General features: G+C 55.3%; 1 protein-coding gene across 6 annotated transcripts in view; it reads right to left on the minus strand.

The window, feature by feature from the left end:
• Window positions 1-1,208: 1,208 nt before the first annotated feature.
• The window catches only part of SFXN5 (sideroflexin 5), a 111,193-nt gene continuing 84,668 nt past the window's right edge, over window positions 1,209-27,733 (minus strand). For 4 of the 6 annotated variants that reach the window (XM_074332167.1, XM_019712858.2, XM_074332168.1 and 1 more), the window contains 4 exons: window positions 27,601-27,716; window positions 25,536-25,621; window positions 19,470-19,587; window positions 1,209-4,349 (listed from right to left, as the gene is read on the minus strand). In XM_074332167.1, the coding sequence (XP_074188268.1) occupies window positions 4,272-4,349; window positions 19,470-19,587; window positions 25,536-25,621; window positions 27,601-27,716 (398 nt within the window). In that variant the 3' untranslated portion in view covers window positions 1,209-4,271. Of the gene's footprint in view, window positions 4,350-11,071; window positions 11,302-19,469; window positions 19,588-25,535; window positions 25,622-27,600; window positions 27,717-27,733 lie in introns of those variants that run through there. The other 2 variants (XM_074332171.1, XM_074332172.1) reach the window with 2 other exon arrangements.

Raw genomic sequence — 27,733 nt, forward strand, 5'->3', positions numbered from 1 at the left:
GGCCTGAGTAGGAGGGGGAGGCCCTAGGGGCCAGCAGGTGGGGAGAGGGCCAGGAGAAGCCACATTCTTGGAGTGTTAATGATCTCTGGGCTGGGCAGGAGCTCAGCCCCCAGACCAGCTAAAAACAACAAACAGCTCCCAGGAAGGATTTGCATCTGTCCCAAGAGTCAAGGATTTCCGCCCACCGCCCACCCCACCCGATGGGGGCTGTGACCAGTGGAGCTCTTAGCAAAGGAATTCCCCAGAGACCAGAAGCCTCCTGACCCGGAAGTATGTAAGTATCACTTTGGGAACAGTCCCCTCCCCCATCCCTTTCCCTCCTCCTACCCAGCGTCCCCGATACCAGGGAGGGTAGGAAAAGAGTGGGTGAGTTCCTCACCTGGTCTCTCCAATCTCTTTACAGCAGTCCAGCGAATGATGCTATTCTTGACATTTTATAGCTAAGGACACCAAGGCTCTGCTAGAGAAGATACTCAACAAACATCTGACGGAATGAATGGGTGAATAAAGCAAGTGGCTAGAAGTCACAGTCATGCTGAGGCCAAGCTGGGGCTGGAACCCAGGTGGCCTGTTCTCAACCACACAGCTCACCTTTCCTGCATGGTCTCCCTGCCCTGGGAGTTCTCCCTGCAGAAGTGGAAGTTGCTTGGAGGGCCCAGAGAAGAGGCCTGGCCTCACTCCCTCAGGAACTCTGGGTACTACCTGGAAGAAGAGGAGCCTGAACTATCAAGAGGCAGCCAAAGCCCATGGAGGAGTCAGGAAGGAACAGTTCCCAGGGCTTGTGCTGGGCAGTTTGCAGACAGTAGGTACCTTTCCACTTGGCTCAAACCTTTTCTCCCTATGGAGCTTCTCTTGGCCCCCAGGAAGTCCAGAAAGACCCGCTCCCCTCCTTCTGCTCGCCCTCCCAGTCTCCTGGATATAATCAGCATGAAAATCTACCAAAATCCCTTACCTACTCCAGTTCAGCAACAGCTCTGTAAAGGGGGTTCTTTCTGCGGAGTTTCAACTCACCCCTTGTCCTGCTTCCTGGCCTCACATGCTCTTCCATCCTTTCATCTCTCCTTCCCTCTGGGCCTCCCTGGGAGGCCTGTGTCTGCACCTTTCTCAGGGACCTTCCCACAAAATCCTCAGGTAGCCCATTGGCTTGTTCCCACTGTGTCTCAGTGCCTCCACCTCTCCCACCCACAATTCACAAAGCCAAACCCTGATGCTTTAAATCCATCATTTATTGCCCACAGTTCATTAGTATTACATAAATCACAGAGATTGAGAAATTTTCTGAGGTTAAAAAGACACTGCAAAGTAACCTGGATATGGCCAAGGCATGTGTACTGGTGCCTCATTCACACTGGCCCAGGGCTGGAAAACCACCTTGCTTCTGTCCACTGGATTCTTCTCTCAGGACCCCACCATTCTGCTAGGCTGGAGACCCAGGACAGGAAACAACCCCCCACTCACAATCAGGAAGTGGAAAGGGGTCTGTCAGCCATCTTGACTTAGCAGCCATCTTGACATCTTGGGCTTTTGGTCCCTGCACACTCAGATTGCTGACTGGAAGTGGGAGAAGGGCATCCCCCAGCCTTTGGAAATGTCTGAAATTATTAGAGTAGGGTTGGGCAGATACACCAGGATTGGAGAAGCAGTTGCAGATATGCCCTGTATTCCAGCACAGCTGGGCTAGACAGCCCCACCCTGACTGTGGGTTCTGGCTCAGCCTCCTCCCCAGTCAAAAAACAATCTTTCCATGAGGCCTCCCTTCTTCTGGCCTCAGCAGAGTGGAAGATGGATATTGGCTGAAAGTTTCCCTTCATGGTGTTTTCCACAGCCAGACCAGGGCTTCAGCATGGCCTGCTGAATCTCTGTCACCATCACCTAAGCTATAAGGATCCTTTGCCACCACCACCCCTTAGCTAACCTGAAATTACATTTGCGAGCATGACCAGAAATCATCCAGAAGACAAAGTAAGCAGGTTATGAGATGAAGAGGCCACAGGGCTGGGGCTGGGCTGGGGCAGCCAGCACAGAGGGAGAGTTGGATAGACCCCATTTCTGCCAGGCCTTTCAAAGGGGTGGGAGTGGAGCTGGGGAGGACAGTTTTGGTCCCAAAGTAAAGTGCACAAGAATAAGACCCAATGAGAGGAGGGACAGGGTGAGCTTGAAGTGAACTTTGCAAAAGAGGACGCAGATATGCCCAGCCCCCGTCACTGGCACACTCACATTATGGCGGGAAGAGCTAAAACATACCTGCCCCTCCAACACCGTGGCACCCCCTCCCTCTGTTTTGTCTTCCAAGCTTGTCTCTGCCTTCTCTCCTTCCTGATGGGCAGTGGGTGGGCTGCTCCTTGGGAGAGTGGGGGGCCCCCAAGGCATCATCCTGCAGAGCCTGGCTAGGTGACGGCAGCAAGGACTTCTAGGGGCATGCATGGTGTCAATACCTGTGGAAATCCACCTCACCAAAACTCCCCCAACCCTAACCGCAGTAACAGCTGCCCGTGGCCACGCTCCTGCTGCCCTGCACTGGCCTTTTCCTGCATGTGATGTATTTACCTCCAGCCAGGTCTCTCCCCAGGTAGAGTCACCAGGGTAGGGGAGGCCCTGTGGCTGCATGTCGAGGGCTCCTTCCAGTTGGGGTCAGGTGAGAGGTGCGTTGAGACCCATGCTTCCTCCTTTGTGGGCCTTTCCAATGAGGGGGTTACCCTGTTTACCCCCACGTCAGGCCCTGCTTTCCTCTGAAGAGTTCTCTTCTTTCCTGGCTTGCAAATGGAAAGAAGACGACAGCCAGCAGCAAACAACGTCAAGGCCAGTGCAGGGTGAGAGGTGGCACGTGGGTGTGGCCCCCTACTCAGGCCCAGGCATCCATACTGCCTCCTCTTTCGGAACGATAAAGTGTTTGGCAAAGGTCAATGCTCCCAGGATGTGGGGTCACGTACATAAAGGCAAGGTCCAGGTTCTGAGGCCAACACCTGGTCATTCCCAAGGGGACCCACCCCTTTCCCAGTCCAGTGTCCACGTTGGGATGTGCCTGGAATGACCAGTATCTAAGCAGGACAGGCCAATACAAGGTCTAGCTGGAAGAGCAGGTGAGAACCCCTTGATCCAGTCCTCTGGTTCTGGGCAGAGAGTGAAAGCTCAGAGAAGGGAGTGGATTTGTCCAAGGTCACACAGCCCATTAGTGCCAGAGCTGAGTCCTGCCGTTCTTGGGTTGATGCTTCCGCTCAGATAGGTGCTTAGAGATCTGGCCTCCAAACTCTCAGACATGAGACCCTTCTACTCAGGAAGCAGTGGGATGGGGCAGGAATCATCGGGGGCTGGCAAGACCCCTCTGACGACAGTCAGCCCAGCGCCAGTCCCAACGCCCAGCTTCCAGCCTGGGAGGATCTTCCAAAAGGAGGTGCCCAAAAGGAGGACCTTCCATAGTGCAGAAATGCACCAGGGTGCATGCCCGTGGCTCTGGCTTAACACTGTTCCTTCTTGGGGGTTCCTGCCTGGAGCTGGGGTCATCTCAGGGGCCTCAAATGGATCATGGCTCCATGAAGGGAAACACCAGCCCGTGTATCACTGGGCTTCATGCAGAGGAACTGGTTCTGCAAGTGTGGCACGGATGAAGGCCGGCCACACTCAGAGCCAGATGCCCATGGAAACTTCCAGAGGCCTCCAGTGCTCCTTCATTTCCTGGGCCACCTTCTGAGGAGCTTAGTCATAGCTGCTTCGTCCTGTGAGGTGTAGACTGCCTCCCCTCCCCTCACTACCCCCGCCCAGCCCAGGGAGACATTGGTTTTGGCCACAGTAATATCCTAAATCTACCAGCCTAGCCACCAAACCAACCAGCTCCCAGGACTCTTATTCCCACCACCTGTCCACCTGCCGGCAGCAACCAGTCTGGGCAGCTGCAACCAAGGCTTGATTCTGATAAAAAATAAAAATAAAAAAACACAAAGTATAAAAGGATCCTAATTCTACCCCGTGGGCACTCTACAATTTTTTAGCTTCACACAGAATCGTGTGGAGTAGAGTTTTGACAACCCCACGTAAGGCCCAGAAATGCACTTGATTATTTTTGATAGGAAATGTGTCAGAATTCCTCTCCCTTATGTTAACATGTGAATAGATTAGTCTCCCTACCACTGTGGATGGAGACCCCCCACCCCAGGTGGCCCAGGACTGGTGGGGTCAGCGTGCCCCTCCCTGCAGGTGCAGCCCCTAATCCTCCTTCCCTGTCCACACATTGCTGGCCTGGACAACACTGCGTCCCCAGGCCAGCAGGCCACCACTCACAGCCCCTTGTTGTACACCACTGTCCGGCTGCTCGTGGCCCGGGCAATCTCAGGCTCTAACTGGGATGTTTCGATCTGAGGAGAGAGTGAGAACAGAGGGAGGGAAGGTGAGGGGACAGAGGAGGGAAGAGGCGAGTGGGGAAGCTGGGAGTAGCAGCTAGGACTACCCACAGTTCTCTCCCCCCACCCCGCCCCGCCTCTGGCACTCCAGCCAGGACCCACATGTGCCCTCTAATGACACATTTTCCTTCTTTTCTGCCCTCCTGCCCAAGGGCTCACAGTATCCCTTCCCGCCCAGGTCGTGCTGCTTCCTCTGACAGCGTGTCCATGGGGGTGAATGTCCTATACCCTGGTCTCTGAGCTCTGTGTTTTTCTCATCTCCAATGACCTTGCCCACTGCACTGCACAGACTGACTCCCAGGGCCACACCCTGGACCTGGTCACCATCCAGACTCCTTATATCCAAACTTCACTCTCTTGAACCCAACAGTCCTCTATCCTTCCAACACCTCACTCACGCTCCCTGCCTGTTTGTAGACCTCCAAAACCTCAGGCTCCAGACTCCCAACATCTCACGTCCTCCCCCTCTAACCTGGACAAAAGGGCCCATCATTTCAGCCACTCCCTAGCCCCAAGGTCCTTCCAGCCCTGACTGGCAGAAGTTCACTTTGCAGGAAACCAATCATACAGCCACCTTGTCTCCACTTGAACCCGACCATCTGAAATCATGCAACATTCACTGTCTGACTTTGGCTGGACCCTCGCAGTGGCCAGGCAAATCCCTAGACCCTGGCCACATGGCCGGTCACCTCTCTCTCCCATTCTCCAGAGGCCACTGCAAACCCTCAGCTTCCCACTCATCCTGAGCAGATGAGCCTTCTTTGTACCGAAGGGGCAAAAGTAGAAGGCATCAGAAGGAACCGTCGGTGTCCCATCATCAAACCCACCAGCTACCTGTGTCCACACTCTGCTCTGCATTTGCCCTCCTGCTACCCCAAAGCAACAATCCCTCCCTTCAGAGGCAGATCCCCATGAGCTCCATCTCCCCCTTGCTCACTCCCGGAGCCCACTCTCTGACTGTCTTCCCTCTTTCCCATCTTTTCAGTTCACTGACTCCTGCCCAGAAGCATTTCAACACAGACCAGAACCTTCCATCTGAGAAAACCTCCTCATAACCCTGTGTCATGCTGTAGCTACTGCCTGCTGTCCCCAGCAACCACCTTTCTTTAAGGTGTTGTCTACAGTAGCTGTCTCCACTTCTTCACCTTCCACCGACTTTTCAACCCACAGCAAATCTGGCCTGTGTTCCCACAACACTCCACAAAAATCTTTCTCTCCACGGTCACTGCTGCTCCTCTTTTTGTGACATCTACTGGACACTTCTCAGGGTCCCCAGGGCTCAGTCTGGCTGGGCTCGCTTCCCTGTCACACACCCCCTGGGTAACTCAATCTTCCTGGTGACTCTCAGATTGGAGGAGTCTCCAGCCACGTTTCTCCCGGGAGCCTGAGGCCCACAACTGACTGCCTACTAGACCTTTCTATGGATGTCTCACAAGCACTTGAACTCAACCCATCTAAAATGGAACTGAATCAACCCCTGCCCCAACCCAGCTCCCCACACTGCCACCCCATGGTGCTCTGGCCAGAGACCCTGGGGCCTAGGCAGCAGGTGCCACAGACCAGCTCTGCCTTCAAAGAGCTCAGTCATGCCCAGGCTGTGCTCGTCAGAGGCCAGACAAGAGGGAATTTGGTGTGGATGAGAGCTGGTGGGCACACCAGAGTTCCTGGAGAAGGGGGCCCCTTCCCCTGTAGTCCCTGGTACCCCAATACCCAGGCTTTGACCAGATGAGAGGGCCAAAGAGACAGGAGCTCGGCTGGAGACCTGGGCCTCTTCCCCACCCCCCTCCTCAAACCGCCTCCTCTGTCCCCACCTCTGTTGGCCTCCGAGGCCCCTCCACTCCACCCGCTCCCCTCGTCCCCACGCTGCCACTGACACAATGCACAGCGCCCACGCTTAAAAATCTAAATGCTTTTGAAAATGTTTAACCTAGTTAGACAAATTAGCAAAAATTTGTGCAAAACAATTTAGGTATTTAAAATATTCAATGTTTTTAAAAAACTGGAAAACTGTTCTTAGCTTTCAGCTGCAAAAACCAACAAAATATAACATCCCAGCAATCTTACCATGAGGTGTAACATAACCCTTCGGGAAAGCTGTTAAACAGCTACTGAGGCATCCTGGGAAATAGCACTTCATTTATTCAAATGCACATATGTCAGGCTTTTGCACCATATGTCATTCCAAGCTATTTACAGTAATAATTAAATCTTAATCAACGTTTAACCTCTGTAAAATGTTTGAAGAATCCTAATCACCCTTCAGACTGCACTAATGAAGGAGAAATATATAAACATAAAAGGAGAATGATGCATAGATATCACGCTGGAAAGAACAGTAATTGCAAAATTGTATTTCTTTTAAATATAATCAGTAAATGATGTAAAGTAAGCCAAGGAGTATTTTAAGTTAAGACATCTTGGATGTCAGAGGTGTGAGCAGCTAATTTTGTTCTGCTACCCATAACAGATGTAGCATATTTTATTTTAGTGCCATTATTAGCAACTTCCCATGCCGGCTTTCACTGAAGCACTGAGGCCCGCATTAAAATCGGAGAGGCTGCTCTCCACCACGGTGGAGGAGCACAGGCCAGGGCCATGGCCCACTCGACCCACTCCCTGGAGAGCACTGGCCGGGGGACCCTCCCAGGGGAGGCTGTCACAGACCCAGGGCTCCCAGGCTCCTCACTGTGCTGAGGGTGGCAGGTAGGAGGGAAGCATGGGGGAGATGCGGGAAGTGGGAAGGTTCTGGGGGAGGAGGTGACTGAGGCGCTCAGGAGCAGGGGCTTGGGGACAGAGCTGGCATTCAAGGCTTCTTCTCTCATTTCAATGCAGTCAGCCCTCAAGTCAGCAGGTGTTTATGGCTGCCAACTCCATACACCGAGGCTGGGCACACAAGGATGGATAAGATCAGCCCATGCCCTTAAGAAGCTCAAAGTCAAGGGGAGGAGTCAGATATAAGAGCAGATGTTCCCAGAGAGAAAAAGTGCCACGGAAACTGGGGAGGGGTCGGGGGTTCCCATGCACTGATGAAAGAAAAAGGAAGGAAGGCTTCTCAGAGGAGGTGGGCTAGGGAGAAAGTAGGGGATTTTGATGAGAGGGCAGGAAAAGCTTGCTAGGTGAAGGGAAAAGCATTTAGCTGGCCAGCATGGCCTGTTTGGAGTGGGCAATATCAGACATATGGGGTATGTGGCAGGAAACGGAGGTGGGGCTGGGACAGGCAGGCCCTTGTAGACCACGTGAAGGTGTCAGCCTTTTATCTGAGGGCAGTTGGGAGCCATGGAAGGATTCTGAGCAGGGGTGGGCTCCATTTTAGAAAGGTCTCTCTGGTGGCAGTGGGTGTGGAGGACGGACTAGAGGGGTGAGGTGGCAGCTGTGGGAATCAGAGACAGGTGCCAGGTCCTGCCCTCTGCTGCTGCCAGTGGAGCTGAGAGGAGGGTGTGTGCTGGAGATCCTTTCTGAAGATGAAATCCATAGGAGTTGATGACCAATCCTATGTGGGGGTGAGAGGGAGACATCGCGGATGACTATGCGTTGGATGAGTCCTAATTCTAGCTCAGGAGCTGGGAGGCTGGTGATGCCACTCTCAGAGGCAGGGAACACGGGAGGGGGACAGGTCAAGGTGGGAGGGTGACAGGCTCAGGTTTGGCCATGTTGAGTCCCCCGGGCGTAGAGATCTGAGAGGCAGACAGGTCCTGGATTCTGAAGCTCGGGGAAGGGGTCTGGGCAGGAGAGTGAGCCCGGGGTGTGTGAGCACAGCCGGAGCCCCCGGAGTGGAGGAGCTTGCCCAGGAGAGCAGATGGAAGGGGAGGGTGCCAGCCTGGGGAACAGGCACACTGAGGGGCGGGCGTAGGGAACAAGCCCATGATGGTGGCCTTGGGGGACCGGCCCAAGGAGTGGAAGCAGTGACAGAGGGTGCCATGGAGAGATACCAGGCAGCATGGACACCAGAGGTTTCTGGGTGGTCCCAGAGAAGGCCAAGAGGTTTTGGTCTTGGTATCGGGATTTGGTGACCTCCAGAGTCCTGATTTCCTAAACTTCACTCAATGCTGAGTGACCCCAGTCCCAGCCTCTCACTTCTGACCTGGGCCAACTCAACTGGCCATTGGAAGACCCCTCCAGCTCTCTGGCCACAGCTGGGGGTTGGGTGTCTTGAAGTCTCATGGGTGTCAGGACTACCGGGGGTCCTCGCATCACCACTGGGCTAGCGAGGAGGGCTGGGCAGGGACGCCTGGGCTGCCCCTCTCCCCCGCCCTTGAAGATCACCTGCCTGAGATAGGGGTGCTGTCTCCTCCATGGAAATCACATCCAGGGCACTGCTGGTAAACGAATGTGATTCAGGTCCTGGCTGAGGGCAACGGAGTGCCCTGCTGTAGCCCTAACCAACTCTGGGGTCCCCGAGGTAGCAACAAAGGGTTGTGCTGTTCTCTTGGGGTCTGCCTGCTGTTTGGGGGGGCTGATGGGTAAGGAGCAGAAGCTGGCTGTATGTGCCACATCGGCAGCAGAATAAATGGGGTGGTGGCTCCAGTGGCTCCAGTGGCTCCAGGTCAGGTTGTGAAAGGAGGATAGGTGCCAAGGCCCAGTGGGAGTAGTGGGTGCAGCGAAGAGGTACAGCACCAGCTCAGTAAAGGCTAGAGCCCCAGGCAGTGGGCTGAGGCCAGCGGCTTGGTTCCGACAACAAGAGCTCTGAGGGGCCTCTTTTGGGGAGAGGGTGACCGGACAAAGGGGGCTGGGCAAGGAGTGGCCACAGGGAGAAGGAGTGACCTAGCCCTAGGCTGCCAGTGGGGGACAGGCAGGAATCTGAAGATTCTTCCCCAGGCATCTGATGGACAGTCAGCAGGGGCCCTTGAGGGAAGGGGGTGTCTTGGATGGGGAGCCGGAGCCCTGGGGGTGGGGGCTGCAGGCACCTGCAAGGAAGCTGAAGTTATCAATCATCACTTGCTGATGGTACCACCGCCCCTCCGCAGAACGGGGGATGCCAGGAAGACGTGGGAAGCCCCTGCTGGGAACATGCCCACTCTGCTACGACATGAGCAGTGTTGCCCTGTTGGTATTCTCTGTCTCTGAGGCAGAACCTGCACCCTCGCTCCCAGACAGCCTCATCTGGATCGCTGCCCCCACTGATATCAGAGCTCCAACCCCATCCTCCAGACCCGGCCCGGCTCTGCTGTCCCTCACATCCCAGGACTCTGGTTGCATCGAAGGTCAGAGGCAGCAAACATGCAGCAGCACCTCTAGTACCACGCCCCCAGCCTCCCCTGAGCACCCCAGGCCCAGCTGGCCCCAGGGTCCCCCAGAGCAGCCTGAAGGCCTTCCTTTGTGGTACGGGAAGGGTTAACCTTGAGCTATTTGCCTCTGTCTCCCGGCTCATCCTGGGTGGGGGGCCAGAGTCAGGAATGCATTTGGGGCCACCTCTGCCTCTGCAGCCTGGGAGCACACACCTGCAGCCAGCGGCTAGGATAGTTTACATATTTGAACCTGGAGCTAAGGTGCTGAGACATAAACAGGAAACTGGATCCCTGGCCTGTGCCCCATTCTCAGGGGCTTTTACCTACTACAAAGCACTTCCTCCTCCTTGCCTTTCTTCTGGTGGCTTTTCTGCGTCCTTTTCAAAGGCACAGGGTTGGGGGTTGGGGTGTGTTCAGTGTGACCTTATGACACCACTCAAAGCAGCCTCTTGCTCCTGGCCAACGGTCTGGGACTCTGAGAGTCTGCAGGTGGTGACATTGACATGGGGTCCAACACCCAGGCTGGCACCTGGCTGACCCTGTGTGCCTGAGGCCTTTACCAGGCCTGGAACCAACTTACCTCCTGGGCAGCCACATCCCACCCTTTCTCACCAGGGCTGGGCAGGCCCGAGGTCCTGCTCAGACACACACACACATCAAGGCCCCATTTTTTGGGAAGCTATCCTGAGTGGTGGGCAGGGGTGTTAGGCTGGGGATGAAGAGCAAAGCCTGCACCTGGACCCCTGAGTAGGCCCCTGGTGCTGGCTCTGGGCTCCCACTGCCTTCCCAATAAATATCAGACTCACTGGCTGAACACTCAAAGCCTTCTGGAACTTTCTCCTGGTTCCTCACCTGCTGGCTGCTCCCCATTTCCAGTACATTGTATGTTTAGGCTTTGAGGCCTGAGTCTAGCGATATCCTAATCTTCTAAGTCTGCCTCCTCCAGGAAGCACTCCTGATCTTCTCAGACCAAATCCAATGCTGCCACCTGTGATGCCCCTGGCACTTATTTCCATCTCCATCACATCCCAAGTCGTAGGCCAATTTGTACACTAACCATCTGTGAATGCAGTGGTCCCCTTCCTCACCCCAGTGTGAGCTACTTGAGACAGCTCAGTATCTCTGTGCCTTGTGCACTACAGGTCCTCGATAAAAGTCGAATAAAATTAAACCAAGCTCCCCAAGTGCAGGAATCCTGTCTTATATTAATACTTTTCTACCTCCCCTGTACAATGTTCACCCAGTGAATGTTCAGACTTCCTCCCCATTTTGGAGCTTTGCACTGTTCCTGGGTGCCCTCTGGTAGACCAATTTCAGAATCATTCTCTGTCATCCTTAGCCTAGAGGCCTCAGTTTTCCCATATGTGCAATGGGAAGATTTTCTACCTCCTGGGGCTGGGATGAGGATAAGTCAAGAAATGGATAGGAGAGCCCTTTGGGGGCTTGAAAACCTATGTGCTGCTGCTTAAGGAAGGCAGGACTCCGTGGTTATCCTAGCGACCAGGCCTAGTCTTGCTTGCCAGCATCTCCTCACAGCTCACAAGGCTGAGCCCTTGCTGTGGGCCAGCCATGTTCTAAACACTTCACACATATGGATGCTTTTAATCCTCTCAATAGAAGCTTTGTACAACCAAGCCTCCTCTTTCCCTATCCTGAATTCATCTAGATGTTCTAGAAGGTCCCAGAAAGAACCAGGGAGGGACAGGTTGAGAGGCAGCCCTGCTGAGGCCTGTCACTGGGGTATGTGTGTGCATATTCGAGCATGTGCTTGAGTGTGGGCCTGTGGGCACGTGCAGGTGTGGGGTAGGGAACAGGCAACATGACAGGTGGCGTTGGCGTTCCTGGGCTCCGAGTGGCTTTGCCATTCCCATCCATCCCTCCTGGGGGGTCCTGTGAGCAAACTCCAAGAAAGCAGCGGGCGGGGAGGCGGCAGATTTCTGATAGCAAAAATAGCTCACTTTGGAGTTCAGTAGGGACTGATTAAACCAGTAAATGAGAAAACCCCCAAACAAACATCTCCAAGCAAAATAGGAGATGGATTTGAGATTGGAGGGGAAGAGGCCCCTGCTCTGGGAGATGGTGAACACCTGTGGACTTCGGAGGAACATAAGGTCCCCTAGGCATTGCCTCTAGCCTCACATCAGCCCTGGAAGAATGAGAGAAGCAGGAACCACCGTCAAGGTGAGCCCAGGTAAGCCATGCTCCAATTAGGGACTGATAGAGAGCGCCAGCTCTCATCTTAGGGTCACCCTATGTGTTGAGGGAGGAAGACAGGATTATTGTCCCGAGGAAGGAGATGGGACACAGGAAACACACACCACGAGAGGCTACATGTGTGAGGTGAGACAGTTCCCGCTGGGGCACATCAGGGAGGACTTCCTAGAGGAGGGGTCACTTCTAGAACAGTTTGAATGAAGACCTGAGCCCATTCCCAACTCATCCGAATTCTTGGTTGGGAGTTCAAATGCTTTCTCGGAGAAAGAGACACAGCTCGGGGGGATATTTGCTTCTGGTGGGTTACAGCTCCCAGCCAAGTTGGTTCAGCAAAACCATAATTTTCCCCAAGGCTGGTGAAGGGGAGAGAGGTGGTAGAGGTGCTGGTACCCACTGGGAATACCCATACTCTTTTCCCACGCAGGGAGGGCATGCCTCTTTGTTTCTTAGCTCTGAAAGCTGGAGGGGGAGAAGGGAGGGGTAAGGCGTGAGGAGGGAGAACAGCCTGACCCTCAGGTACCTCATCTACAGCAAGGGCTTGGCCTCTAAGAATAAATGGTGTGAGGACATGAGAAGGGCCTGTGCCTTCCTCAGAACATGCTTCTAGTGCCCTCCTAGACCCTCTAGAGATGAGGTGAGGAGGAACGGGGCTGCGGGGAGGGGGGGGTGGTTGGCAGAGCTGCCGGGGAGGCTCTAAGCAGGAAGCCCTGGGGGCTCTGATGACGTCTTTTCTTCCAGTCAAGGTGTCTGACAAAAGCTGGAGGGGCTGAGGGAGGGTGGGAGGGGTTCCCCAACTGAGGTGTCACAGAAGGCCGAAGGGCAGAAGCCAGTGAACGCACAATTGCAGGGAAAACAGGCCCAATATGATACAACCCTGGCTGCTAGTGAATCTCACTCCTGGTTCCCACTCGGCCCCTGCAAAGCTGATATGGGGAAGAGAGACACACACGTGTGCACAGCCCCCAGCCCTACAGAAATACCTGGGGCCCTCTCTTCCACTTGCAGCCCAGCCAGAAGCACGTCGCCCCATCTTTCCTATCCCAGCCCTTACTGCTGCCGGGAGGCCAGAAGGAGCTGAGTGAGTGATGCTCCGAGGAAGGCTAGGGTCTACCCATTCACCATTTGGCACCATTCTTGTGCCATGCCGGGCCCCAGAGGGTGGCTCTCAGAGAGCCCACCCATGCTGCAGACAAGACATCTGAGGGTCAGCATCTGACTTAAGGTCACAAAGCCCACTGTCAGCTCTCCCAATCAAGGACCAGGGCCTGGTCTCTTGGTTTCATTTCCAGAACCATAATGGGCAGAGCCAGGAATAAAATGAGTCCCAACACCTTAGCTTATGGCTGGGGAAACGGAGATCTTTGAGGTCAAGACCCAGGTCAGACGAATGGCTGAGGCTAAGGGATGCCATCACGAGGGGAGGAGGGCAGGCCTGGGGGACATGGGGGGACCCCCAGCGCCAACCTTACCTAGGGACGGGGCAGAGCCCCCACTCCCCCAAGCCTCACTCATTCACAAAAGAGCCCCAACTTTTCCTGTGGACACATTTCAACCTCACCAAATCAGCTAATTATTGACAGTTGGTGAAGAGGAGATTTCACTTTTTCCTCCTGTTAAACTGCTCCTAATTAGTTCCCTGTCACCATGGCTGGCTCGCCCGCCCGCCGCTCGCCGTTCACGCGGTAATCCCGCTGCACAGTGCCTCATTAACCTTTTGCTCCTCTCCTGCCGCCTGCCAACAAGATGAAGACAAAAACAGATTGTTGAACAATGGCTCCGGCTTGTATGTGCAGCCCTGTTCCCCAGCCCCCGAGCTCCCGGGGGAAGAGTGGGGGAAAAGAGAGGGGAATGGGGTTGGGCGGGGAGCCCGAGAGGAATCCAGGAAGGGAGAAAGAGGCACAAAGACAGATAGACAGAAACAGAAACAGGCAGGGATGTGGGGAGAGGGTCTTGGCCAAGGTAGTGCTTCTTGCTCTGGGGAGACATGAGGTTCATTAAACAGGATTAGAAGCGCTCCCAGGTGGGGAACACTGGCTGTCAGAGTTGGGGGGACCTTCACATCCCCTGGTCCAGCCTCTTTTGGCAGCCAAGCTCGTGGGCTTGGAGACTGGACCCTGGACGTCTCCCTTGAGGTGCCAAAGTCACGTGTGTGTGTGGTATGTGTGTGTGTGTGTGGGGTGGCATGTGTGTTGTGTGTGTTGTGTGTGTGAAGCTGTTCTACAAATGACCCCTCCTCTAGGACATCTACCCTGATGAGCCCCTGCAGGAACTTCTCACCTCAAATGTGTAGACTCTGATGGTGTGTGTTTCCTATGTCCCATCTCCTTGGGATAACAGTGCTTTCTCCCTCCTTCAATACACAGGGCATCCGTAAGGCTGAGAACTGGCACTCTTTATCAAATGACCACATTTGCCTAGAACCCAGAGCCCCAGTCTCCAGGGAGTGCAGGACCAAAAGGCCACCACAAATCAGGCCCACCACGCCATGGAGGCCTCCACAGCTCACCTGACCTCGAGTTGCCCCAGGGAAGCTCTAGCACAGCCCTCTGCTTTATTTTTATCATAACTGTACTATCACCTTATGTTTCTTGTTTACTGGGTTTCTGTCCACTCTACCAGAAGAGAGGCTTCCTGAGACTGAGGGCTATGGCTTGGCCCAACCAGTTGCAGGAAGAAGGGGAAAGCACCCAGTGTCTATGGGGTGTGGAAAAGACTCTGGGTGTGATGGGCCCATCCATGCTTGGCATGGCCTGGCGGAGTCAGCCTTGGCCAGTGCCCCATAGCCTACACCTGCTGGTCACAGGGTCCACCAGGGAAGACCCCATGGTCCCTATGTGGTGATGGGACTGGGGCCCAGAAGGGAGGCCACACCTTGTGCCCCTGTTCTCGCACCCAAGTTCCTAAGGAGGTTTCCTGCCCCACGTGCTGGGTTAGAGACCAAAGGCTAACTAACACGCACTTCAGAAGGTCCCTATGAACTTGGATATGGATTTCCAATGATGGGTAGGAGGGCTGGCGGAGGGCACTGCAATGGTCCTATTGATACATTAGCGGGGAGCCATCTGGGCTCAGACCTGGGCCTTCTTATTTTATAGTGAGTTGGAGGTGGGCAGGGGAGGGCGACAGAACCCTTCTGTGGGTACAGAGTTTACTCCATCGTTACCAGCTTTACACCTTGATGTGCCTCAGTTTCTTCATTTTTCAACAGGGAATAATATGGGGATTATCACTTTCAGGACCCCCATTTCCCAACCACAGACAACCAGGCCCCCCTACTTACTGGGCCCAGGGACCCCATCGCTGTCCTCTCTCCAGGCTCCCAATGCCCAGCTTACAGAACACCCAGTGAATGAAACTTTCTTGGCTGTTCTCCAATGGTTTCCCATCCCTGAGCTCCCTTCTCTGAACAAAGAGGGAAACATGACTACCATTTTGCCTCGTAGGCGGCCTTGTCCGGCTACATCACTGTTTCCAAGTCTCATCACCTCCTTCTGGTCCCCCTGCAGCAGCTCACTTGCAGAGAGCCCCCTCTGCCTTGAAATGCCCTTGTCCTCAGCGTCTGTGAAGCCACTCAGTTGGGGTTCTCTCTTTTCCCTGGCTGCCCCTGCCCTTTCTTGACACCTTTCCTTCCGCCCTCAGTGACCTCACCCCTTCCTCAGCTTCAGTTCCCACCACGCACCTAAGGTTCCACGTCTCCTGCCAAAACCTCTCCCCAGAGCCAGAGACACACATGTCTGTCTGGACAGCCCCTGACAGTCAATAACACCTGGGACCTGAAGGACACTAGGATTTAACACAAGGTATACAGAGTTTCCCAGCATGCTGCCTGGCCTAGTAGATGCTTAGCAAATGCTAACTGTTATTTGCAATTTTAATTTTAAAATTAACACCATTTCAATAGACAGAAATCCTGATTTGAAAAGAGCAGCCAAAACTCTCATGCAGGGATTGAAGTTCTTTCCTCAACCTCTGGGGTTAGTAGGTTGGAAACCCCACACTGATCACCACCGCAGGCCAGCCAGGCGAGGAACCAGTTCCTAAATGCCATCTCCAAGTCCCCTAATTAATTAATTCGTGTTCCAGAGATTATTCCTGTCGACAACCTTGGTGGCTCCTGGCAAAGTTGGGTCAGCTCAAGCAAGCCCAGACTTATTGTGGCCAATCCCACTGGCTTTTGGGACATGATCCCCACACAGCAGAAGCTGTGCCTTGTTAGAAAGAATTCATTGGGAGGATGAATGGGGGAACGAGGTCCCCGCAGGCAAGTGGCTGATGGCCTTGGTGCTGTAGGCCACAGAAAGGCCTCAAAACACCCCATAATGCCCAGGCCCCCCTGCATCCTACTGGGGTTGATACAGGTAAGGAGGGGGCGCTGTAAGTCATGTTCCTAAGAACAGACTTATTATGCAATGACTGTATTCTCCCCAGTCTAGAGAAAGAGGCCTGGGTTGCAATGAGAGAGACTTTGGCTAGAAACCCAGAAGAACAAGGCCTCTCTGAGGCAGGCATGGGGGGAGAGAGGAGGCTGGACCTACACGTGGAGCCTGTGAGGCCAGGGCTGCTCACTGAGACCACTTCCTGCCATCTCTCCATGACCTGCCCCCGAGGAACACTCACCAGACACCCATAGCACTCCTTGAGTCTTCCCCCCCCAGGGCGCCCCCCACCCCCGTCCCCCGCTCTGCCTCGCTCCACTGCCCTAAGTAGGCCAGGTGGTGGAGTGAGGGAAGAAAGTCCCACAGAAGCAAATGCAGCATTTCCCAGGAGCTCTAGACTGGGAGTGGCCTCTGGTGTTTCCTCCCATATCAGCCCCTGGCTTCTGTGACTTTGGCCTAGTCCCCTGGCTGCCCTGGGCCTCCATTTCCCCAGCAGAGCCAGCAGGGTGGTAAACTGATGATCTAGAAAGCCCTTCTAGCAGGGATAGTCTCTGATTCTGTACTGTGGGGTTGGCCCTGGGTCTCTCCGCTGTGCAGACAGTGGAGCCATGACAGCTATTTGAAGCTTCTGAACACAGGGGTGCCCCCAAGCGCACAGGGCCCTGGGACCCTCGCTTAGAATCTCAGACTCAGCCCAATTGGACAGACACAGCGGCTACAGGGAGTGCCGGGCCCAGCCCAGCCCAGGATGGGGACACCAAGACCACCGAGAAGTGCCCTCCCTCCCATTTCCAGAATGTCCAGGCAACCTGGAGCCCTGGGATCCCTCTGGATTCCGCAGGCATCAGGTAATAGCTGTGTTGCTTTTATGGGGGGTGGGGAAGAGGGCGGAGGGGTGTCTCTGGCTTTAGGACAAGGCTGGGTCCTGTGGACATGACAGTACTCCAGGGACTGATCACACACCAGCTTTCCCGTCCCAGTGTGGTTTGGCCCCCAAGATAGGAGGCCAGCCAGTCATAGCTTCCTCTGAAAACCTGGGGGCTCAGTGGAGGGAAGCAACGCCAGTCCTTACCCTCTTAGGACCGTGATGCTGCAGGCTGGGTCACCAACTCCTACTGCAGACCCTGGGCTCCCGCCCTCACAGTCCAGGTCTCACACCCAGGCCCCTTCATTTCACCTTCCCTGACTTCCCTCTGGAATCCAGTACCCCTCCCTCCACGTTTCTCTCCAGGACAGAGCAGGGTCAGTCCTGCAATCGCAAATTCAGCAGTGCCCATCTCTGGCCACAGCCTCCCTCTGCCCACGAGCTCAGTGACTTCAAATGCCAAGTTCCCTCCCTGACCCCCGGGTCTGCCTCTCCATCACACCTTGCTTTGCCACCAGCTGGCTTGCCCATCTTCACCTCCCACCCCCCAGCTAAGATTCCAGCGTCTGCTGCTTTTCCTGATTGCCCATCAATGTCCCGAATGCCCCACCCAGCTGGAGGAAACCCACTGAGGGAGCCCTGCGGCTCCTCCAGGAGCTGGCTCCCGGCACCTCTGGGTAGACAGGTCCTGGTCACAGCCACAGGCCTGTGTCTCTCTCAGCTTTTCCCTCTGCTGACCTCCCTGCACTGCCCACGAGGTTCTCTGACTTCCTTGGTCAGCTGTCTCTCCCTCTCACTCCTTTGAGTGTCTAGGACCTCCCCCTCCCCACCCTCTTGCTTCCTCTCCACTCGGTCATAAGGACACCGACCAGAAGCTCTCAGAACCACTTCCTTAGCCTCACCACCCCTGGAATCATCCGCCTCCCCGTGGCTAAAGTAGGGAGGGCTTTCTCCCCGCCCAGGTGAGCCCCAGGAATCCCTGTCTGTGCCCTGCCTCCGCCCCCTTCATGCACTCAGCTCTCCCATTCTCCGCCTCCCACTTGTCTTGGTGCTTCCCTTTTGCACTATACAAGCGCCACCCTCCCATTTAAAAAGGGGGAAAATAAACAAAAGTGTCTTAAGCCCACACCTCAGTGAGGGTCTGTTTCTCTTTTTGTCCTTGGCACCAAGCCTCTGGGCCTAGCGTTCGCTCTGCCACCTGGGTTCCTCGCCCGTCCGCTGAGCCCGCCCCTTGGGACAAGGTTTGCGTTCATGGCTTGAGAAACTAACAGACACGCTTCCACCTCACAGAGCTTCACCTCTCAGGAGTGTCTGACTCTGTGGTCAGCCTACCCACCACCCTGAATCCCACTTGGCTCTGTCTTTACCTCACTGCTCACTCATCCTTAGACACCACCCCTGTCCGGGGTGATCCCACCCAGCGCCCCCGATTCCATTCCTGTTTTTATGCTGGTAACCCCACTTCTGTCCCCCAGACCCAGGGCCAACTTCCCCCAGGCTCCTCAAACCCCACGTGTCCACCCACCTCAACACGCTGTCTTCCATCAATCCGGCCCCTCCTCATGTCTCCATCTTGTTACATAGCACCTACAGCTTCCTGGTTGTTCAAAACCAGAGAGCTGGGCGCCTATCCTGGGCTCCCTTTCCCTCCCACACACGCAGTTCATCTATTCCGACGAAGCTTCCTCCTGACTCTCTCTGAAAGGACCCACTTCTCTCAATGCCCACTGCCAACAGCCTGGTCCAAGCTGCCATCATCTCTCGCTGGACGCTCGCCACAGCCTCCTGATGGCTCCTTCTCCTCCAAAGCTCAAACCCAGCCTCACAAAACAGCCACGGGGACCGTTCACTATCAGGAATCTGTGGCCTGACTTTGCACGGTCCTTCTGACAACACTGGCCCTCCTGCTTTGGCTTCCACGTTTCCGGCACCAGCTGGGCCCAGGCCGCCTTACCTGGCACATCTCACCTTGCTCTACTCTCTGCTTGAGAGGTAGACTTTCCTCAGCTCGAGGAACACGCGGTGCGCTGCCTCACCTGAGAAACTTCACTCCAGGTGACGCTAGCCTATGTGTTCTCTCAGCCCGCGCGACACACCTGGCCAACTCTAGCCCATTCTCCAAGCCCCAGGAAACACCACTTCCCTCCAGGCTCGGTTTGGGCCCCCTACTGTCCTCTCCCACACCCAGCTGAACTGGTCCCCCAGCTAACGCTCCTCACCCTTCATTTTCTATTCTCCGTTTCATTGTTTTGTTCACTGCTTGACCTCAGCTCTGAGAGGTCAGTCTCATTTATGGTTCTAGCCCTGTGCTAAGGAGGCAGCACTGAATAAGTACTTGTTAATTATGGCCAAACTGTCCCCTCCCATCCTGCCCTTGAGCCCCTGCCCCACTGACCTCTGACATCTGTGGGAAAAGGCTGATGGCCAGCGGCAGGGCCAGGCCAAAAGCTGCCAGGCACACGAGGCTTTGTACAGGGAGGAGCAGCCGGGGCCGCGCCTGCAGGAGAGCCGTCCTGTGGGGGAGAGAGACGGAGGCAGCGCTGAGACCTGGAGACAGGGTGAGCAGGCCACTAGCCACACGCTGGGTCCTACTCAGAGTCCCAGGGCCAGGGTAGCACAGTTCTGGGCCAGTGCCAGCCCGTAGCTAAATAGTGGTGGTGGAATACTGTCTCTGGGGCCTCCCCTAGTTGGCACCCCTCTCCCCAGGCCTTACCCTGCAGGACACTGCTGGTTGAACACTCAACCATAAACCATAAATGAGCACTTGTAGGGGCCCCTCCTGCACTCCACATGTGCCCAGCCCTGTGCAAAGTCGGCCACATGTTGGGCAGATGATAGAGGAGGCTGTTGGCGCCTGCTCCTGGGGGGACATACAGGAGAGTAAAATCACCCTTGAAAGCAGCGCATAATGAACTAGCAAACAAACCAGAGAAGGTGCCAAGTTCAGGAGAGGAGACAAATCACATACAAACACAGAAGCACACACATGCACACATATATTATACACATGTATACAAACACACACACACATATGCACAGCCGGAAGGGGCTGATGCTCTTCTGTGTGTGGGAACAGAACACACCCCACTGGACACCTCATCAACTTCAATCCAAGAGCCACAGAGAGCAGCAGTGACTTGTCCAAAGCCAAGGCCAGGTATGTGGGAGGCAGCAGGGCTGCTGCCTGGACTTCTGGCTCCTGGTGAGTGCTGTCACCCAGTGCTGCTCCTGGCTCCCGCCTTCAGGACCCTTTGCCAGCTTTGTCATTAGCGCGTCACAGCTGGCACCCACTCCCCAGGCCAAACTTTGGAGGTAGGATTCCTAGGCAGGAGTGGGGCATGAAAAGCTTCCCTCCAGGCCCCGGGTCCCCCAGCTCAGTGACAAAACAGGCTCTCCAGCTAGAGTGGGGGCCATCCCAGCTGGCAAATACAACTTCGCCATGCTGTCCCTCAGAGCTGTACGTTTTATGTCATGCAGCAGGCCCTTCAGTGAACACCACCAAGCACTGTACTTTGGGAGGGCTGGGGGGGCAGGTGCCAGCAGGAGGGAGTACTGCACGATGTGCCAGAGGGTGTTGGGTGGGCACTAAATGTGACCTCAGTCACTGCTCAGCCTCCATGTGATTGTGACTGGCTCCTGGTATGAAGAGGATATATCATTGGGAACAGGGCTGGCTGTGGCCACAGGCAGGTGAGAAGCAGGCCTTCCTGGGGGCAGGGCCCCAGTGGAGGGCGGCAGGTAAACCCCACGCCACCTTCACCTCCTGGGACAAGAATCCCAGGAGCCCCAGGCCTTGAGCAGACAGCAACACTGGGAGCAGCAGTTCTCAAACTTCACATCTAGGCATCTGGTTCACAATGAAGATTCCCAAGGGCCCCTCACCCCCAGGAGATCCTGATTCAGTTGGTACGATGCCTGGGAACCTGCGTTTCAGACAAGGCCCCAGGAGTCTAAGACAGCTGATCCCAGAGCACATTTCTGACTAACCCAGGCCCAGGATGTTTCGCTAAGGGACCAACAAGATCCAATTGCTTATCAACTCTATGCAAGTGAAACGCCTGGCCTGGCCATCGTAAATGCATTGTTACTGCTGTTGTCATGTTACGTACGTACGTACGTATGTATGTACGTACGGTATGTTAAGGAAGGAGGGTCCTGGTGGTGGGGCTGTCCTCCGGCCCTTCCCAGTGGTCCGGGCCCCAGGATCTGTCCAGCTGTTCCATTAAGCCTGAGTTGAGCTATTGGACAGGGAGTTTCCACAGCATCGAGAGCAGCAGTCAAGCTCCAGCCCATCCGACCTCCGACCTCCGCCTCAGTCAGGTGCCCCCATCCTCTCCCTCTCCTCCAGCCATGCCTCGTACAGGCCACGGACTCAGCCCAAGGCTCCTGGGCTTCCATGCGAGTCATGGAGGGGCTGACACGGGCCCTGAGATCTTTTCAAATCAGAGCTACTTCTCCAGCAGCAAAAGGAGCTGGGTTACAGGGCTCACTCTCCAGACTTGCACGCAGGGCCCACAGCCCAGGCTCTGAAGAGGCTGTGCAAGGCAGGGCTGTCCTATGTCCCCGTGGCACTGACTGGTACCTCAGTCCCTGAGGGGGATTAGAGAAGAGGGAACGGGACAGGAGGATGTGAAGTCTCTGGAGGCATAGCCCTAAGGGTCACTGAGGGCAAGGAAGGTGACAGAGAGAGAGAAGGTGGTAGATAAAGGGCAGGTTACGAACTCAATCCTTGGGAACTCCTGGCAGTGACACCAGACAGACCTCCTTCCATGGGGGGCCGTGACCTTGGCTTCTTTCTCATAGGTGGCTGGCTGAAGTCCCCACTGGGAATGGGGCCCAGGAAGCCCCAGGCCTGTGCTTCCCGGCCCTGCACTGAGGCCAAAGAGGAGCTTCCGAAGTCCCAGCTCAGAGCAGGCGGGAGAGTGAACACAGCAGGACAGGGGGAGGGGAGAGGGAGAGGGAGATGGCAGGGAGGGATTGGAAAGGCAGCTGGGGGAGTTAAAATATGCAGATGGAGAGATGTGCGAATGCCTGGGAGAAAGGAAAGACCCGGATCCCAAGGAATGAGGGAGGCAGGAGCGGCCTGGAGAACACCCATGGAGGGTGTGGCCTGAACCCCAACCCAGCTGAGACCCAGTCTGGTGGGGAGACCGAACTCCAGGACCAGGGATGCAGGGCTGGGGGGTGGGGGAGAGCTGCTGCACCTGCCTCTGAGTTGGGGAGATTATGGGGGAAGCGGCTGATAGCCCAGGCCAGGGTCTAAAACCAGCTTCCTCCTCAGCAAGATGAAGCTGTGCAGTGAGAGGATGTGTGTTGGGGGGCACGTGTACCCCCTCAGAGGGAGGCCCGTGCTAGGAGCTGAGGCGCCTCTGCTTCCGACTTCATACACTTTTCCTTTCAGTCTCAGAGACTGGGACCCCTGAAATGCCTGGCGCCCACCTCTCTTACCCTGGCAGGAAACCCAGGGAGTCTGAGGGCTCCTCCCAGAGAGGATAAACTGAGGCCAGAGGCAAAGCAAGGCAGGCCTCAGCCCCACACACAACAGCTTGTCTCCCTACTGCCGTGCATTCATTCCCTCAGCACTTGAAGTAGTTTTAGTTTGCGCTCCATTAATTTGCAAGTAGGCTGCTTTGTAAGTGTTCTTTGGTCTTTTTTTCCTGGCTGTCCTGACTCCCTCACCCAACGGGGCTCCCTAGGGTGGAGGCTGCCTCCCCCACCAGCCTCCTGAGCAGAGGCCCTGTCACTAGCATCCCTGCATGGAAAGGCCATGGGGTGCCCAGTCGGGCCCCTGCAAAGAGCTAAGGGCCTGCTGGATGGTGCAAAATGCAAAGCCCTAGTGAACAAGGTGACAAAGGGGGCAGTGTTGTCATTCTCCAGGTGGGAAACTGAGGCTGAGGGGGTCTCCTGGTCTGAAAATGATGGAGCAGGAATCCAGATTTCAATTTCCTACCAGGAGTCTCAGCTGGTGCTGCCACACTGCCCTGGCTCTCCCCCCACCAGGTCTTGCAGTCCCCCAATACATGTGAGAGTAAGTAAGTCTCTGAGGGCACAAATTGGGTCTTATTCATTTTGATATTCTGGGGGGAACTCGGGTTGGACTCTTTCTCCTCCCAGAGACCCTCCAAGTGGCTTCAGGGAAGAATCAGCCAAGGACAAGGCCACCTCCCCTACCCGCCTGAGGGGCTTCTTTGGACGTTGAGCTGAGCCAGACTCATGGCAGCCTGGACTCTGGGCCAGGGAGCTTCAGAACTAGAACCGTCCCACCCCACCTCCATGACTCTCGAGTTTAAGCCCCCAAGCCAATGGGACGCCAACCCTCACTCCACTTTCTACAAACCCAACTCAGATGCCAACCGGGAAGGCATCACAGACCACATCCCCCCAGCAAACTCCAGGCTCAGGATTCAACAGCCTAGAAGACAGAAACCCTACCTTCCTCATTTGTCTTGCGGTGTCCTTGTTTGTACTTGCAGTCACCGGTATTTGGAGACAGCCTCAGTTTACGAGGCAGCTACCTTTATAAGGGTCAGGGCCACTAAAGCAATTGCTCTCCCAGGATCTACTTATTTTTGCAACTTCCATAGGAGACTAATTTTCTTATACACACAGTGCCCCCTGCTCAGGCACCCTCTCACCTTACCCCTCCCCCTTCTCCTACAGAGAGAAAGGGATCATCTCGTCAGCTGGACACAGGGCCCCCCATCAGCTGGCCTCGATGAGCACGCTTTGCTTCTGTCGGGCTGTCCACACAACAGGCCCACACCCTGCCCAGAAAGCCCTCCCTTCTGCCAAAATCCTATTTTGTGCTCAGAGTCAGCGGTAGCCTTTCTCCTCTGGACCAGCCCTCCTGCTGCGGAGCCCATAATATGCCTCCTCAAGGTCATCTTGGTCTCATCTGCAGCTGACCTGTGTGTGGGTCATACCCATCTCCCTTATCAAAATACAGGCTTCCTGAGGCCAGGTCCCCAAATCTGCTCCTCCTCAGTCTCCACACAGGGCAGGACACAAACACATGCTGATTACAGGATGTGACCTGAAGACCAAAGAGACAGCCAGCATGGGAGGAAGAGCCCTGCTTTGGAGCCGTATTCCTGGGCCACGCCTGGCTCTGCCATTATGTAGTGTATGACTGTGAGCAGATAATAAGACCTCTCTTTGCCGTCCTTTCCTCATCTGTAAAATGGGATACCATACTTACCTCATTGCACTGTTAGGAAGGTTAGAAGACTCATTTTGTTCATTCATTCATTCATTCATTCATTCATTCAACACTTACTGAGCACCTACTATGTGCCAGGAACTTGCAGGGCAGTCAATAAAGGGAATTTACTTGCCTCTATGGAGATTACATTCTAGTGGAGCAGACAGATAATAGACAACTAGATAAAGACTCTCAGATATTGATAAATGCTGTGAATTAAAATAAGGCAGTGTGAAGAAAGGGGGTAGCGTCTATTACCTCGACGGGGTGGTCAGAGAAAGCCTCTTTGAGATGGCATTTGGGCAGAGAGAGGGCTGGGATGTAGTAAGTGCTTAATAAACGTTAGCTGCTATTAGAATTGGTATTGTGGGAAAAAGAAGGTCTCAGGGGCAGAAGACCCTGCCCCAGAACCCCAGATGGGGTGCCCCAACCCTGTCCTTACCCTACACTGCCTCCACGCCCAACCTTGCTGCCTTGGTGTGCCCCCTCCCAGGCTGAGCCCCCAGGAGGGAAGGAGCAATCGTTTTATTTTCACCTGTATGAGCCAAGGATCTGACCTCCAGGCTTTTATTCAACCTGATGCCCCCACCCAGACCCTGCCTGTTCCTTTCCTGTTAGACTTACTCTAACCTCAGGGCCTGCCCAACCCTACACGGTCAGCCCTACTGTCCTCCCTCCCTCTCTGCTCAGCCTCTCCCTCAAGCAGCATTGCAGTCGTCACGATTCAGTTTCACACTCATCACTTAATAGAATCACTCTATCATTGTTTTTATTATTGTGTTCCCTCATTTCTTCACAGTCATGACAAATATGTGTTCCATCCTTCTGAGGGAGGCAGGGAGGTTGGTACTATTCATGTTTGCTAAATGGAGAAACTGAGGCTCTGTGAGGCAGTGACTTGCCTCATGGTGGATGCTTGAAAGGGGTGGTGCTGCCCCAAATCTAGTTTTCCTACCACAATCCTCACTCTCTTCACAACCGGTCCTGCACTGTGCACTAAGAGTGTGCACGCGCACACATACACACACACGCGCACACACAGAGACACACACATTCCAGTTCCTCAGCGCAGGGCTAGCCTTCCTAACACCAGGTCCCGCACCATAAAAGTCCATGAATTCTCCCAGATTCTAGTAGCATTGCCTGGGCGAGCCTGAACAAACCTGGCGGGCTGCCAGCTACTCCCCTTGTCCTGGGCCAGCCAGCCCCCTTCCCGCTCCCCCCCGTGGTGTCCCCTCTGTCCTGGCTGCCCCGACTCACTTCTCCAGCATGGACATGACGATCGGCGGGAGCACCAGAATGGGCATGGGAAGCACCACCCGTGTCAGCGCCGTCTCCAGCAGGGCCTGAGGGGCAAGCAGAGGCTGTGGTAAGTGCGGCTCCTGGGATAGGGGACAGCGCCTGGCAGCAAATCCCACCCCATAGCCCCTAGGTGTGTGTATGACTGCTAAGCACATCTGGTGGGATGGAATAATTCATGCAATTGCTCACACAGCCATATTCCAAACAACAGAAAAAAGCCACCCGTCTTCCCACTGCACACATTTGCAGAGCAGAATCCTGTCACCTGCCACGTGTGGGGGAGGAGTGGCCACACAGAAGCAGCCCCAGGAAGGGGCCTGCGCCCAGGGAGGTGCCTCGGGTGGGTGGCGGGTGCAGGGGCTGGGGAGGAAGCACATGGGTCACTTGAGATGTTCTAAAAACAAAGCGGGCGCTGAAGGACCAGAACAAGCAGCTGGGGTCTGCTGGAGCCCGTGAGGCTCCTGGCGCTCAGGGAGCACACAGATGGTGACGACCTTGTGCCTCCTGGCTGTGGATGAGTCTTTCTTAGTGACCAGAGGTCGGCTTTGTCAGAGGGAGATGATTCTGCTGAGTGTCTGCTGAGTCTCCCTATGGGGTCTGCTTGGGGCCTTGTTCTGGGGGCTCCCTCGGGATTCTTGGGGGTGGGCACAGTCAGGGCATAGGTCAGTGGCAGTTCTGCACTCTGACGGTTATTGCGGGGAGTTCTTTAACCCCACCAGATCCCAGCCCTCAGAGAAGGCTCCAGGAAAGGCCCGTCGCCCCCAGGTCCCTGGGTCTTCCTCCAGACAGCAAAGGGCTGACAGAGCCAGGCTGAGGGACAACCAGGGCTGCAGAAGAGCTTGGGGCTCTCTGCCATTTGGACCACAAGGAGGAGTTACCATTGTCAGCCTCCCTCATAGCAAGTCAGGAAAGAATATAAGGTTGGATAGGAGGCTGGGGTCAGGTAGGAAATTTAGGCCAAATTCCCTCTGTGACGGGCTCAGGGCTGGGAATTTCTTCCAGGAACTTGGGTCCTTCATGATCAGCCTCAAGAAGGCCTGGAGTGGGTCCCTCTGGTCTCCTGAACAGGTGTGGGGTGACGGGGCCCAGAGGCAGTGCAGGAAGCAGACAAGCCAGTGTTGGTGTTGGCACGCTGAGCCCCTTGCCCTTCACGAGACTTGCCTGGTCATTCATCACTTTCCCTAAGTCAGTGTGGGGGGAAGGGCAGAGCTAACAGAGGGGTCTTCCCACATGAGAGGCTTGTGGAGAAGGCCTCACTGACAGAGGTGAGGCTCGGCCTGGCCCCACATGGGAGCTGAGGAGGGACAGTGACTGGAGCAGAGGGAAATGCTCAGCCACCTCACCGCTGAACCCCCTGTCCCAGTACTTGGAAGCCAGAGCAGGATGAGCCACTACTGCCATTGATGAAGGCTGGAAAGCATAGGGAGAGGGACAGACGGGATTTAAAACAAAAACGACAATTGCTGAAGTGGGTGAGGCTAGTGAAACAGGGCCTTCTTGAAACAAAATACCACCCCCATGGCCTCCCACAAGCCTGACACCCCTGCACCCCAGCCACACTCACTCCGGGGTGAGGTGTCACTTGCAGAAGTGCCTATTAGCACAGAAACACAAAGCACCCGCTCCCACACTTCCTCTTTTACCCAAGAGGATATGAAAGCCCAGGGGGCAGGGCCCTAGGTACTGGGGAGGGAAAAGAAAGCTCTGGGGGGGGGGTCTCCTCTGCCCTCATCAATTAACAGATAAGAGAAGCCAGGTCCTGAGATGGGGCGGTTTCACAGCGGTGAGGGGAGGGCAGTTGGAAAGAAGCAGGGATGTCCAGAGGACAGGAGTGGCTGGGCCAGACCTTGAGGCCGGGACTCATAGAGATGGGAGGTGAGGAGGAGAGATCAAGGGGACAAAGCAAGGGTGCTGGGCACAGCAGCCCCCGGGGAATGCAGACATTTAGGAGGAACAAACACCCTCCCTGCTGCTGCCCCTGCCACCCCCCACCCCCGAGCTCCCGAGCCCCGGGACAACCCACATGTCTGGCTGCGATCTTGGAGGAGCCCACGAGGTTGCCATCACCATCCAGGACATCAATCCCTTCCTCTAGCTCCCCGTACCGCATTAGGACCACGTTGCAGATATTGGCGCTGGCTGCAGAGAGAGAAGGG

Source organism: Rhinolophus sinicus, linkage group LG05, assembly GCF_036562045.2.
Source record: "Rhinolophus sinicus isolate RSC01 linkage group LG05, ASM3656204v1, whole genome shotgun sequence".
Lineage (NCBI taxonomy): Eukaryota > Metazoa > Chordata > Mammalia > Chiroptera > Rhinolophidae > Rhinolophus > Rhinolophus sinicus.